The 15,625-nt window shown below is 39.3% G+C and overlaps 1 protein-coding gene across 3 annotated transcripts in view; it reads left to right on the plus strand.

Moving 5' to 3' along the window:
* ZNF521 (zinc finger protein 521) overlaps nt 1-15,625 on the plus strand; it is a 294,695-nt gene that overhangs the window by 117,899 nt on the left and 161,171 nt on the right. For all 3 annotated transcript variants that reach the window (XM_074383662.1, XM_039463844.2, XM_074383660.1), the window contains one exon: nt 8,695-12,047. In XM_074383662.1, the coding sequence (XP_074239763.1) occupies nt 9,135-12,047 (2,913 nt within the window). In that variant the 5' untranslated portion in view covers nt 8,695-9,134. The remainder of the gene's footprint in view (nt 1-8,694; nt 12,048-15,625) is intronic.

The raw sequence follows: 15,625 nt of genomic DNA on the forward strand, positions 1-15,625 counted from the left end.
TTTGAGTTGCAGCTGTCGGGTGGTTGGCTAGGTGTACTCACTGGCATTTCAGTGGCTTTTTCACCCTAGCCTGACAACCTGTGTGAGTCAGTCTGTGCCTTAACAAAATTCAAAATGATTCTTTGCCACAGACCTTGACGATTCCTATCATTTGTTAGACACATGAATATCCAAATCAAGAACTCTTACTGAGGTCAGTTGTAATACAATAGCATATGGATAATTGTAGTAATAGGTCCCCCCTAATCTTTCTAACAGCTTTTTCTACGTTAGCAAACCATATTTATCACTTTACTGCACAATGAACCCACAAGGGCTGCTAATTGTTCATTAATTAAATTTTAGCCTTTCAACACTTTTGTATTCTCCAGTGGCCTTGTCTGCAGTGAAGTATACAGTGTGGCCTTTTCAGGCTGCCGAAAATTCATGTTGGCGTTACTGCTGCCATGGATATAATACAGGTGAAATTCAGCTCCAATAAATACCATTTCAGGACTGTTGTAATTCCTGGTGACCAAAAGTTTTCCAGCCTTGGACCAACGCCTACATGTTGGAAAAGTAGTTAGTAAAGTCTGGTTTAACAAGACAAAACATTCTGTTAGACCAGATGCTGCTTTGAAATAGAATTTGATTTCTGTATTTGAAAATTCTGGTGGTTTATGGCGGTGTTTCCAAAACCATTAACATGGTAGAATGAAGTTTCTAAGATCCATGATTCCCTAATGAAGCCATTTCCAAACTCAGTGAAAGAATCACCTTTTCCTTCTGCTTCCCCAGAGAAGAAAATTTAAAATCCCTAATGGTTAACTTGGTAGCATTGAGAAATTTACTGTTTTTAAAAAGTGTGGGTCATCCTTCAAAGCTCAATACGTGTATTTCACATTAGTGCAAAGGATTTTGAAATGAAATAGACTTGGCCTCCAAGAATTTCTAAATAAGCAAAATAGTGACTAACAGAGTGGTGTTGGCACTATGGAATGTGGCTCCAGGACTTTGAATGCAGGCCATTCCGTTGTGGGGACTCTACAACACTAATGAATGAATCACAACTTGCCAGTGTGTGCAGCTATTACATGAGCTACTGCACATCGATTTTCAAGATATCTTTAAGTAGCATTCAGAAGATTTTTTTGGAGTATCTTTATTTTTATTTATTGTTAATATATTGTTATTTAAAAAGAATAATATTGTTAAATATTAATTAAAATAACAATAATGTTTATTAAATTGTTAAATAACATTGTTATTTAAATAATTATTTATTTTTATTTATAAGCATAAATGCCTTTTAAGTCATTAAAAATTTTTAAAATCTCAATATGAAAACTACAACAACTAAATTATAGTTAATTTTGATTCCTTTCTGCTGTTCTCACATTTATGAGTTATCACCAATCAGTTATCACAGGTTACTTTGGCTTTCGTAATAGTAGTGATATTGTGGTACATTTTTATATTTTAGCAGAACAGAAAACTCCTTCATATAATGTCATGTTTGATTCTTACAATACCTCATATGTTGAGGCAGGCTGAAATTTTCTGATATTATAGACAAGGAAATCAAAATTTCAAAAAAAAAAAGTAGTTTTTAAAGTTCATAAGCCAATGTTAGACCTGAACACATAGTAGGTGCTTAATAAATGTTGATTACATAAATGAATTCAAGCAATGAAAAACTGCTTTAAATTCTCTGTGGTATGAGGTCATATATAAACACAAGAGTACACAGTAACTAATAAATGCCTTCTAACTCAACATAGACAAGAAAAGAAAAAAAGAATACAGACTCAGGAAATCCACTCTGGTGATGTGTCTCATTATTCAAAGAAAGATAAACCTGTTAAACAGCTTAGAACACCCTCAGTCACAGCACTGTAAGCAGATGTGTAATACACAATTGCCAATTATTGAAAGCCAAGAGGTAGGTGCTTATCATTAGTTATATATTTTTTTAAGTGAGCCAAAAGATAGAAAAAGAAAAGCAGTTCTCACCCCCCACATAATTGGAAACCACTTTTCCTTCTGTCTGGCTTCAGAAACACAATGTCTTGATTTCCGTGCGAGAGACGATGACTGTTCTTTAACTGGTTTCACGTCAGCTTTTTCCTCTGATTTCAGAGGTGGAGTTAAGTGTGAACTGCTTAAGAATGCACTGTTTTCTGTTTAATTTGGCTGCGGAAGATGGAATTCATTGAGCTCCGTCTGTTCAAATGAACTTTAAGCAACAGCAAGCAAAACATTTGTGCTTCTCTCTGCACACGCCATCGAAATGTGTCTGGAGAAAGAATGGACGTAAAGCACAGGATTACCTAAGGAGAGCAACGGAGATGTGATAACAACTCCTTATCTCTTTGTTGGCTCATCTGAAGTGTTAAAGTGTTGTTGGGGAAAAGTGAGCCTCTTACTACGGAGTTTTGAAGGCCAAAAAAAAAAAAAAAAAGCCCCGAAAACACCTCTGAGCTTGAGTGCTGATATCTGGAATTCATCTTAAGACTGTTAAAAAATGTGCACCACCAATTCCTGCGCCCCACAGCTGCTGTTATTAGTGGGCGACCACCCTTTTTCCTCATAACCTAACTGTTAATTCACTTAATTGGTCCTTCTAGAACAGTTTGAAATATTACAGAATTTAAAAGCATCTGTGAATTATAAATAATTTTAAAGTTCACATTTCTCATTTGAACACCCAGTAAAGAGTATTCGTTTTCAAGTAGTTAAGTAAGTTATATGACAAAGGAGTGAATTTAATGTGGAACTGTTGATTCTTTTAAAAAAAGAAGCATGAGAGTTATATTATTAAAGTTGTAGCTTTTCTAAAACTGTTGACATTTCTATTGAGAATGAAGGGAAGCAATTGTGTAATAATGCATAATAGTTTGTTGTTTTTTTTTTTTAGCATGACCTTATCTTTTAGCAATTTAGATCATTCCTTTAAAAATGTATTTTGTAATTTGGTTAGAGGATTTTAAATATGATGCTGTAAAATTGTTACTGTGTTGGCATTGAAGTAACATGGCAAATACCCTTGTTACCCATGCCTATTAAACATGCATTTCAAAATATTGTTCTCTTTAAGTAGAGCCCTACTTCTCTTAGCGTTTGTGCACACCTGTGTATTTCCCCCAGGAGTTTCAGCTTATGTTAAGGTGTCTCAGGTAGCTAATGACTGAAAAAGTACCGTGAATTCTATTGAGTAAGAAATTTCAGAACCGCTCCTACAGCCTGCTGGCAGAAGTAAAGAATTAAGTAAGGCAAGTGTGGAAAACCTGAAATTTTGTTTTGGTCTCATGTCTTACCCTACTGTTTGACCCTCAAAAAAATCTGAATTAACTTACTGTTACGCTAAATAATACATTGATTGTATTGATCCTGTTTTAAGGAGAAGAGAGGTAATTTCAAAACCACATTCTTGGCTTCAGAATTCCATAGAAAAACACTTGTGCCAAGGTTAGCTGCCTATAAAGACTGAAGGTTATATTCCATGTTTGATCATTTAATGCTTGGAACATAGTCCGCATGGATTTATGGCCTATTATTTTTAGATATTACCAACTCTTTATATTTAATTTTCTTGCTAGCTGTGTATACAACTGTGAACGCTCAAGGCACTGTAGATTGCCATTGGGTCAGTCCTTAAAACTAATATTTCAGAGATGCTATTAAAGGAAAGAAAATATTAAAATATGTTTGTACTATATTCATAGAAGCTTACACATGGAAACAGAAATAAATACAACACATATAAATCTTTCTGTTTACATATGCAGCTTTTCTTCCAGCCATGATAAGGTGCCCTAGAAATATTCACTAATCTTTGTAACACCCCAGAGGGTAAGTAGCAAGAATTATTATCTTCATATTGCAGGTGAAATACCTAGGTAGGGGCAGATTAAATGACTTGGCCAGGTCACTCTCTAAGTCAGTTATGAAGCTAGAAATAAAACTCCAGACTCTTGACTTTTAGTTCTTATACAAGTACCAGACCCATCAGTATTTGTGCTTCTTTTCCTTACTTGAAAAGTAACCACTGATGTAAATCCTGTCCCTGTTAAGGAAACCTTGCTGTGTAGCACTAGTACACATGATACTGAGTCCTTGATGGGCAGTTAAGAGGGTACTCTGCTGTTGCAATGAAGAAGCTCAGGTAGCAAAAGGATATTGTTAAGCCAGTTTCTTGCAGACCAGGCCCTATGAAGAACTTGGGAGGCTGAGGCGGGCGGATCACAAGGTCAGGAGTTCGATACCAGCCTGGCCAACATGATGAAACCCTGTCTCTATCAAAAATATAAAAAAATTACCAGTGTGGTGGAATGCACCTATAATCCCAGCTACTCCAGAGGCTGAGGCAGGAGAATTGTTTGAACCCGGGAGGTGGAGGTTGCAGTGAACCCAGATCGTGCCACTGCACTCCAGCCTGGGCAACAGAGCAAGATCTGTCTCCAAAAAAAAAAAAAGAACTTAAGGTATCAGAAGTTTCCATAACTTTAGAGGTTCAGATAATGTCTTTCAGCATGAAAATATTTCCATCCACTTTCTTACACTAGTTTCTCTTGAATAATTTCAGATTGCCCTTAGTGTTGGAATCAACCTTCTGAAAGGCTTGGTCCCTATCCTACACAAATTAAGACCTGCTTAATCATAAAGTAAGCATTAAAATTAGTCCCAGCCCTCCTGTACATATTCTTTTCCTCTCTCGGATCTTATTTTTAAATTTCTGGCTAATACGATTCAACTTGAATGCCAGTGAGTAGCCAGAACCCTCAGCATTTCTCTTCCACAATGGCAGGCCATAAACTGAGACTCTCAGACCCTCATTTGCCTGCTTGTCTGTCCATCAGCAGGAGCTGGGATCAAATCACGTCCAGTCTCTGCTTCCTCCTCCCCAGGTTGGCACACGAGGGGCTGGTGGCTCACGTCACAAAGGTACTTTGTGTTCTCTTGCCTTTTTTCTGTGGAATCACTCCTTCTAGTATGACTTCACTTTTCTGCTAGTGAGCACTTTCCCCCATAAATATGCCTGAACAGGTGTTACTCTGCTGCTAACTGAGTTTCCAGCTGTCCTCCTCCAACACAGACCCAGCAAAATCTGTTGTTTCGTCCTTTTAGGCAGACTAGAGAAGTGCCGAGCCCGAGATGGAGGTCTTCCTTGCAGGAGATGGCCGTTCTGCTGCCAGAAGATGGTCCGGAAAGCCTGGCTGGCTAACAAAGACAGGCCTTCAGCGGCTGGGTGTAGTTCCAGTTCTGCATCCCCTTTGGCAGAAACACAGAGGCTGCTGCAGTGTGGCCAGCCAGCGAAATTAGGAAATAAGGACCTCTTTTATTTACTCAGGCTGCTGAATCATGGGCATTCCTGTCTGCTTGGAGAAAAGTCAGGCGGCTCTACTTTCCACTGAAAGTCTCAGGAGTGTTGGAGACTTTCATCTCGGAGTGTTCACACACTTGTTTTAATGTGCTTTATGGAAATGGTGAAACTCAGCAAGTACAGTTGCTGTAGAAAAACATCTGCACTAACCATGCACACACATTTGCATCTTTAAATAGACTTTTTAGGCCACAGAGCTGGTTTCCAGCAAAGCTTTCTCGGCTGTAAGAGCTACAGCTCTTGGAGAGTCAGCTCAAGTGAAGTGACTGGTTTCAAAAATTAAAATTTAACGTGGACATGTTAAGTACTTCACACTGAAATGCAGAAAACTTGCCATCACACAGAAAGACAGTCCCTGTAAGTAGCACTTAGTGCCGAAGGGAAAAGAAAAGTTAAAGTTGATTCAGGAACCTGAGTTGTAAGAATCCTCTACAGTTTTTCCACGTGTAAAAAGAAATTGACATCATTTAAATCTGTATTCACCATTTAAGCATAGTTAGCGCTGTGGCTGCCAAAAAGCCTAAGTTAATGGGGATGGATAACTCTCGAAGACTTAGGTGGACCTCAGAGTATGTTGGCGGGGAGACCATCACCACAAAAGTCTTAGAGGCGGGTGATATCTGAAGAGCGAGGACCAGCCTGCTGCGAGTTCAGTCAGTGAGTCCCTGTGTATCCTGGGAGAACGCAAGCCATTTGTAGTACTGGCAAATGAGAGTTTTACATTTTATATTTTAAAACAGAAATCAGCCTTTCAGGGAACCTTTATTTATTTTTCTAAAAGTAGCATTCCTTGCTCAAACTTACTTCTGCGCAGTCCCGGAGCCTTACGACTGCTATAGGGGGGTTTGTGTAATTTACCTTACAAAAGACAAGTAATGGGGACTAAAGAGGAGAAAGAAAAGGTTTCTAGCTGTCTTGAATCCTGGTTAAAACCTTGATCCTAACCTTCAGCTCACTTGACATGTCCTTGAAAATTTACAAGCTTAAGAGAACAGTTATATAATAGATATAGTCAGGCATGGACCACAGACAAGAACCTGATTTAAGCATGGTGTTAGGGATTGCACAATTTTTATAATGGTTCATTGCTCTATAATTCTTTATGTATTTGTATAAAAATATGTCATGCCTGGACACAATCTGCAATTTAATAATAAATTCACTTGCTAAATTTTCAGGCTCAGTAGTTACATCCGTCTAGGCTAGATGCATGACAAATTGTGATTCACTGTTTTCCCCAAATGTATAAATGAGAAAATGTGTTTGAAAATATTTTTTAAATGAAATGGCAGGATTTAAGCCTAAAAGATATATGTGAAATGTGGTAGATTTTACCTAGAATGTTGAGCACATCTAATAAATAGCCGTTTTTTTTTTTTCCATTAGGGTAAATATTTGAAACTTTTATTTGTTTCAGGTATATTAGTTTTAGATGACAACAGTTTTTTAAGGGGAAAACTATTTCATCATTTTGGTGTTTAAGAATTGTTTTTTTTTGTATGTTGAATGGTGAGTTGAGTTTATCTGCATACGTTCCTGCTGTATTCACTTTAAGTATAAATCACATCCACGTTCCCTTTCTTATGCTAGAAACATGTTGGGTTATAGAGTCATATAAATGAGGATGCAAAATCATGCGGTTTTCAACTTGTGTGGAGAAGCTTTGTTGCAGTGGGCAGGGATCCAGGAATGGTGTTTGGTTGTTTTCTCAGAGTGAGAGGGTTGCCATCTGGCATTGATAGTGAGATGGTGTTGTCATCAGTTTCTAGATGCAGGAAAGGAATGATCCTCATCTGTTTCCTGTGGATAAGGAAGAGGCTGACAATCTAGTAAAATCTTGTTACCTTAAAGAAAGCAGACGTGGAATGCGTTTACATAATGCTCACCAGTTTCTACTTTTATGTTAACAGTTTAGCTTGTTAGCGAACTTCAGCCTTGAAGAATTAAAAAAACTTATTTGAACATACTCTAACTGAATACCATTAGAATATTCTGATGATGCTCTACTTGAGCCTGTTATTCTAACTAAAGCACTGTCCCCACTACCTCCACTCCATGGTCTTTACTTGTGTGTATTTTTGAAAAATTGTGCTCCTTTGGAGAGAGAAAAGCTTTTAAAATGATCTGAATCTGATCTTGAATAATAGGTTGTGAAAAGCAAAAAAGAGATTTCACAACCTGTTTTGAGATGGCCTTATTTTCCTCTTGGATATCAAGAAGGCAACAGAATTAACTGCACATTTGCTAAGAACATAGTTTTTTAAATCACCTAACACAAGGTAACGTTCCTTTATGGATAACTTGCGAAGTTTCTATCTGGCTCTCGGTCTTGTTTGTCTTCTTTTTGTCACTCGTAAATCTTTCAGCATTTACCATAATCATTTATCACTTTTCCTGTTTCCAGTTTTTCACAAGTTGCTTTGTCTCTGCTCACCTCAAAGTGCAGGTCCTGTTTAGCTAAGGAAGTTCAGGCTGCTGAAGCTTTTGCAAAAGGAAGATATGGTAGGCCACCTCTTGAACTTTCCAAACAAAATACACTATTAAAATCTGGCCCTTGTGAAACTCTCATTTTTTCTTGATCCTAGCTGATCCTAGCTACATGTAATATCTAGCACTACCCTTCTAACATTTAATAATCCATTTTCTGGTCTGTGGTATTCGAATTTCAGTTATTGAAGAAATCCTGGTTGTCTTTCATTACACAAGACATAATTATTATTGTGTTTTCTGTCTTCTTTCATGTGCTTACTTTTTAATATTTTTTTGCTGAAAGCAATAAGGTCTGTATCAATAAGAACCCCATAAAAGATTTTGGTCCTCAGAATTGCCTTTTTATATAAAAACAAGCAAAATGCAGAGGGAATTTTTTATTAAATATTAGACATCTGGGTTGACTGCATTAATTTTAAATCATTCCTGTAATATTTCCTCTTTTCATTTGGTTCTTCAGATGCTCACATAATATGCAAATCATTTTAGAATGAATACAAAAGAAACATTAAATATATTAAAATCTGCATTTTAATAAAATTGTCAATGTATAATATATACCTTGCTTCTAAGGAAGAATGATAAAAAGTAATAAAAGGGTAATTTAGACATAGAACTATTTAATATCCTCTTATATTTTACAATTCAACAAAAAAGTAAATGCAGAGTAAGTGCTTTGGGCTCAGATTTGAAAATGTCTCACTCAAATATTCTCTCTTTTATTTTTTTTTTCTTGAAAGGTTCAGGAGGGCCCAATTCTGTGCGCTGGTTGAAATGGTATGGTAAACTCACTCTTCAATCTCAGCATGTCAGATGAAATGTGTCATTGCTTCTTGTTGCAGATGGAGTGGATGTTGAAGATGATCCAACTTGCTCTTGGCCAGCTTCCTCACCTTCTAGCAAGGATCAGACTTCCCCTAGCCATGGAGAAGGTTGCGATTTTGGAGAGGAAGAAGGTGGTCCTGGGCTTCCGTACCCATGTCAATTCTGTGACAAGTCGTTTAGCCGCCTCAGCTACCTAAAGCACCATGAGCAGAGTCACAGCGACAAACTGCCTTTCAAATGCACCTACTGCAGTAGGCTGTTCAAACACAAGCGCAGCCGAGATCGCCATATAAAACTGCACACCGGGGACAAGAAGTACCACTGCAGTGAATGTGATGCTGCGTTTTCCAGAAGTGATCACTTGAAGATCCACTTAAAGACTCACACGTCCAACAAGCCATATAAATGTGCCATTTGTCGCCGTGGGTTCCTGTCCTCTAGTTCCTTACACGGACACATGCAGGTTCACGAGCGGAACAAGGACGGCTCCCAGTCCGGTTCCAGGATGGAGGACTGGAAGATGAAGGACACTCAGAAGTGCAGTCAGTGTGAGGAAGGCTTTGACTTCCCAGAAGACCTCCAAAAACACATTGCAGAGTGCCACCCCGAATGCTCCCCAAACGAGGACCGAGCGGCCCTCCAGTGTGTCTACTGCCACGAGCTCTTCGTAGAGGAGACCTCCCTCGTGAACCACATGGAGCAGGTGCACGGCGGGGAGAAGAAGAACTCGTGCAGCATTTGTTCTGAGAGTTTCCACACAGTTGAGGAACTGTACAGCCACATGGACAGTCACCAGCAACCCGAGTCGTGCAATCACAGCAACAGCCCTTCCCTGGTCACAGTGGGCTACACCTCCGTGTCCAGCACGACTCCAGATTCCAACCTCTCAGTGGACAGCTCAACCATGGTGGAAGCTGCCCCGCCTATCCCAAAGAGTCGAGGGAGGAAGAGGGCCGCTCAACAAACCCCTGACATGACTGGTCCCTCAAGTAAACAAGCAAAAGTGACCTACAGCTGTATTTACTGCAACAAGCAGTTATTTTCAAGTCTTGCAGTTCTGCAGATTCACCTGAAAACTATGCACTTAGATAAGCCAGAACAGGCCCATATTTGTCAGTATTGCCTGGAGGTCCTGCCCTCACTCTATAACCTAAATGAACATCTTAAGCAAGTGCATGAAGCTCAGGACCCAGGACTGATTGTTTCTGCCATGCCTGCCATTGTCTACCAGTGTAACTTCTGTTCTGAAGTTGTCAACGACCTCAACACTCTTCAGGAACACATCCGATGTTCTCATGGATTTGCAAACCCCGCAGCTAAAGATAGTAATGCATTCTTTTGTCCCCATTGCTATATGGGGTTTCTCACTGACTCTTCCCTTGAAGAGCATATAAGACAGGTCCATTGTGATCTCAGTGGCTCCCGATTTGGGTCTCCAGTGCTTGGGACTCCCAAGGAACCAGTAGTAGAAGTCTATTCTTGTTCCTATTGTACAAATTCGCCAATATTCAACAGTGTTCTTAAACTGAACAAGCATATCAAAGAGAATCATAAAAACATTCCCTTGGCCCTGAATTATATCCACAATGGGAAGAAATCCAGGGCCTTAAGCCCCCTATCTCCTGTGGCCATAGAGCAGACATCTCTTAAGATGATGCAGGGGGTAGGAGGTGCGCCTGCGCGTCCAGCCGGAGAATATATCTGTAATCAGTGTGGTGCTAAGTACACATCCCTAGACAGCTTTCAGACTCACCTAAAAACTCATCTAGACACTGTGCTTCCAAAATTGACCTGTCCTCAGTGCAACAAGGAATTCCCCAACCAAGAATCCTTGCTGAAGCATGTTACCATTCACTTTATGATCACCTCAACGTATTACATCTGTGAGAGTTGCGACAAGCAATTCACATCGGTGGATGACCTTCAGAAACACCTGCTGGACATGCACACCTTTGTCTTCTTTCGCTGCACCCTCTGCCAGGAAGTTTTTGACTCCAAAGTGTCCATTCAGCTCCACTTGGCTGTGAAGCACAGTAACGAAAAGAAAGTCTATCGGTGCACATCTTGCAACTGGGACTTCCGCAACGAGACTGACTTGCAGCTCCACGTGAAACACAACCACCTGGAAAACCAAGGGAAAGTGCATAAGTGCATTTTCTGTGGCGAGTCCTTTGGCACCGAGGTGGAGCTGCAATGCCACATCACCACTCACAGTAAGAAGTACAACTGCAAATTCTGTAGCAAAGCCTTCCATGCAATCATTCTGCTAGAAAAGCACTTGCGAGAAAAACACTGTGTATTCGAAACCAAGACACCCAACTGTGGAACAAATGGAGCTTCCGAGCAAGTGCAGAAAGAGGAAGTGGAGCTGCAGACTCTGCTGACCAACAGCCAGGAGTCCCACAACAGTCACGATGGGAGCGAAGAAGATGTTGACACCTCTGAGCCTATGTACGGCTGTGACATTTGCGGGGCAGCCTACACTATGGAAACTTTGCTGCAGAATCACCAGCTGCGAGACCACAACATCAGACCTGGAGAAAGCGCCATCGTGAAAAAGAAAGCTGAGCTCATTAAAGGGAATTACAAGTGCAACGTGTGCTCTCGAACCTTCTTCTCCGAAAATGGCCTCCGTGAACATATGCAGACCCACTTAGGCCCTGTCAAACACTACATGTGCCCTATTTGCGGAGAGCGGTTTCCCTCCCTTTTAACTCTTACTGAACACAAAGTCACGCATAGTAAGAGTCTTGATACTGGCAACTGCCGGATTTGCAAGATGCCTCTCCAGAGCGAAGAGGAGTTTTTAGAGCATTGCCAAATGCACCCTGACTTGAGGAATTCCCTGACGGGCTTTCGCTGCGTGGTGTGCATGCAGACAGTGACCTCCACCTTGGAACTCAAAATCCATGGGACATTCCACATGCAAAAGACAGGGAATGGGTCTGCAGTTCAGACCACAGGGCGTGGCCAGCACGTCCAAAAACTGTACAAGTGCGCATCTTGCCTCAAAGAATTCCGTTCCAAGCAAGATCTGGTGAAACTTGACATCAATGGCCTGCCATATGGTCTGTGTGCTGGCTGCGTGAATCTCAGTAAAAGCGCCAGCCCAGGCATCAATGTCCCTCCCGGCACGAATAGACCAGGCTTGGGCCAGAATGAGAATCTGAGTGCCATCGAGGGGAAAGGCAAGGTGGGGGGACTGAAGACGCGTTGCTCTAGCTGCAACGTTAAGTTTGAGTCTGAAAATGAACTCCAGAACCACATCCAAACCGTCCACCGAGAGCTTGTGCCAGACAGCAACAGCACACAGTTGAAAACGCCCCAAGTATCACCAATGCCCAGAATCAGTCCCTCCCAGTCAGATGAGGTAACTCGCCTTTTTTAATGTTTGCTATTTAACCTCCTCAAGAAGCGGTCCCTACTTAATGTTTACACTCTCCACAGCTTTGTTTATTGTCATGGGCCAAAAGATGCTTAGATTGAAATGCAGCATTATTTTTTTCCCTCATAGCCATTAGCTAGCAATTACTTGCTTCTTGATAAGCAGCATTTTGGCTTGAATGGTGCAAAATAGGACTAATTCCAGTCTCCCTAGGATATTGTCTTCTCTATGACTGAAGAGACCAGTGCTTATGCCAACACTACTGAGATCTGGAATCTCAGCATAGTATCACCGTGAGTTGAAATCCCCAGCCATGACTTGTGTGTATGGCAGAGAGATAATGACACAAAAGTAAGATGCTATGAGCCAACGTGCTGGCTTAGAGTAAATTAAAAAGAATATATATATTTGGGGATAACAAATTGGGTAGGGGTGGCTTTTTAATACCATGTTGTCAACACTCACTGTTTTCCTTTGTCTTCTGGGTAGTGAGGAAAATACTTACTCACAACAGGATTTTTAAAACCCCTACATTTATTAAGCCCCACGTGCCCATTATTCTGTTTAAAGACACTATCCTTGAGTTTGAGACTTACTCTCTTGGTTTCAAAATTAATACATGGGTTTTTCCAACCTTAGTTTCCGAGTAGTTTTATGCTTTCTTTGCCATGATGAGTACAAGAAACGAGTTCATTTACAATGAAATCATTTTCTAAGTCATCATTTCTAAGAAGCTGAGCAGAGGATGGCTCATTTTAATATTTCTTTATGCTTTATCACCTGGTTTCTAAGAGCTCTTTCCACTTCCCTACCTGCCCCTATCTGGAGATCCATCCAAATGAAAACACCAGGGAGATCCTTCTCCCTTCAGTTTGGGGTGACTGCGTTTTCCTTATCTTGTCTCTGCACTCATACCCCAGTGGAGGCCCCCCTGTGGCTCCCTGCAGATAGCCATCAGTCAGCTGGCAGGGGAGGGCTGAGAAGACTGAGACAGAGCCTGGCCTCACAAAATGTGGCATCTGTGTGGCAGGCAAACTCCCAAACTTTGAAGCCACTTTCTCTTCTTCCTTCCCCAAGTAAATCTGCACTTTTCTCTCATTTAAATACATGAAATCCTTTCGAACTGCTGAGGACAGCTGGAAGAACAGAGCTTGGCTAATGGCTCATAGCTCGTGGATTGGCTCAAATTGTTTCTTGTGAAATAAATATTAGTAGTTAAAATCATATGAAATGAGGATTTTTCAAGTTTTTACTTTGCAATTTTTGAAGCCTGTAGAAAAGTTAAAAGACTAACACAATGAACATGTATGTGTGCCTGAGTGTCAGAATCCCAGATCCACCAGATAAGAATATTTTGTTGTGTTTTCTCTCTCTCTGCACCCTTTTTAAAATCAATCTGAGGTACATGAAAGAAAGTTGCAGGTATCATGACATCTCCTAAGCATAAGGGTATTTTTTGCTTCAATTATGACATCATTAGCTAAAGCAGTTCACTAAATTAAAAAAAAAATTAAGTCATTTCATAATACTTATGGAAGTATTCTTAAGAGTATCTGTAAGAGGTTCATATCTAGATTTCCTCAGTTGTCCTGAAAATGTCTCCTGCATTTACATGTTTTTGAATGAGAATTCTTGAAACAGTAAGGCAGAAAATTACTCTTCTCCTTTGTTTTTATTTTGTAATGCTTAACATATACCTACAAGAGATTGATATTTATGTGTAATTTTAAAAATGTGTAAGGGTGATTTTAAACGATTGCGTTAGTCTGTGTGTGTGTGTGTGTGTGTGTGTGTGTGTGTGTGTGTGATCGTGGTGGTGCTTGTACATTTTAAATGAAGCAAAGCTGGACTCTGTTTCTTAGTGGGTTGTTTATGAAAGGTTATATGCCTGTTTCTTCTTACCTGTTAATGATTTGTATTTTCTGATATTTATAAATTGCTATATATTACAATACCATCTAAGAAGAAATATTTCAAAAATGAATGAGGAAATATAAATAGTATTTACACATTAAGTTGGTTAGAGTTACTTGATCAGGAGAATTTATCATTAAGGCTTGAATTATACCTGAAATCTTAGTGATATTTAGAAAGCTTATCTTTATCCTGCACTTACATAGGATAATACCACAAATATTTTTTAACATACTTGAGTTTTGCAATTGCATTTTTAAAGCATCTAGTGACTAAGGGTCAAAAATGACTATGCAGACGTGTACCTCCCTATTAAACCTGATTAATAAGAGCTTAGAGTGATGTGCTTAATTGACCAGATATTAGGATTCAGTTTCAAATATTTCTTTTGTGCCTCAAAAGTTCACTAATTTGTTCAACATTGTCATCATCGTTACTATCGCCATTTTAAAATTCATCATTCTATTTAAGTTATAAAATTTTATGTGATAACCTCTACAATTAAAAATATACAGTAGACCATATTATTTGAACTGATGTAGAAAATTAACTACGTGTACACAAAGTTCTACAAAAAGAGGCCTAAAAATAATGTGTCAGCAAGAAGAATATAAAATAAATATTCATTTGTTGTTCACGTTCTTTGTTAGCCAAGTAAAATTTCTATAAGTTCTCATTTGGAGTAGTTTGTGCATTTTTTCCCGATTAGGTAAAATGAAATGTTATTATCTAAGTCTTTGTCAAAAGACGGGTATATCATGTAGGAATAAATTTTATCACGAAAAGAAATTAGACATCTGTCTTTTGACTTAGATGCCCTAGGTAGGAATTGAAGGATTTAGCAACATAGGTGGTATTTTCATCTCTTCTCCTTGCTGAGGCTTGAGACTTCAGGAGTGAAAAGAAAATCACAGGAGATAATTAAACCTGGATACATAGCTATGGTCAATAACAAGGTTAGATTTTTCTGGACCATGGCTTAGAATATTGATAAATATTTGTGTACATCTTTCAAAGACTGAAAAGAGTATTATTTGATCGAGACTAGGATACCTAATTAAAAGGGATTTAAACTTAAATATAAGTCTGGAAACGATAAATACTATATAAAACCATGCAATCGAAAAAAATGGATGAAAAACAAGGTGTGCAACACAAAAAGAAGGATAATAGTCAGTAGCTGTTATGTAATAGGGAGATTTGAAATTGAAGACGGATCTGATTATGAATCTCATTTCTTCTGCCTAATGCTCTCTGATTTTGTGAAAAATATTTTTTTGTGCCACAATCCTCAGATTATTAATCTAACTTTGCAGTGAAGATTTTGTTTTGAATAAAACATTTTGGAGAATCTATTTTTTTTTTTGCTCCTCAAAGGTTGAATGTGATACAGATTTACCCATAATCCACAATAAATGATTCCAGAGATGGTAAGATTAATTGGGGACGGGAAGAACATTGGCCCTCTAGCTTTTTCCACACATGGAGCACTTTGCAGAATTATTGACGTTTACTATGTGTCTAATAAATGTTCGTTCTTCTGGAGTTTGTGGGCACTGGCTCGGCTCTCTAGTCAGGGGCTGCCCCATCTGGACCTCAAAATGTTGTCTCATGACTTTGAAGTTCTACAGTAGATACTGAAAACACAT

This window comes from Saimiri boliviensis, chromosome 13 (assembly GCF_048565385.1).
Source record: "Saimiri boliviensis isolate mSaiBol1 chromosome 13, mSaiBol1.pri, whole genome shotgun sequence".
Lineage (NCBI taxonomy): Eukaryota > Metazoa > Chordata > Mammalia > Primates > Cebidae > Saimiri > Saimiri boliviensis.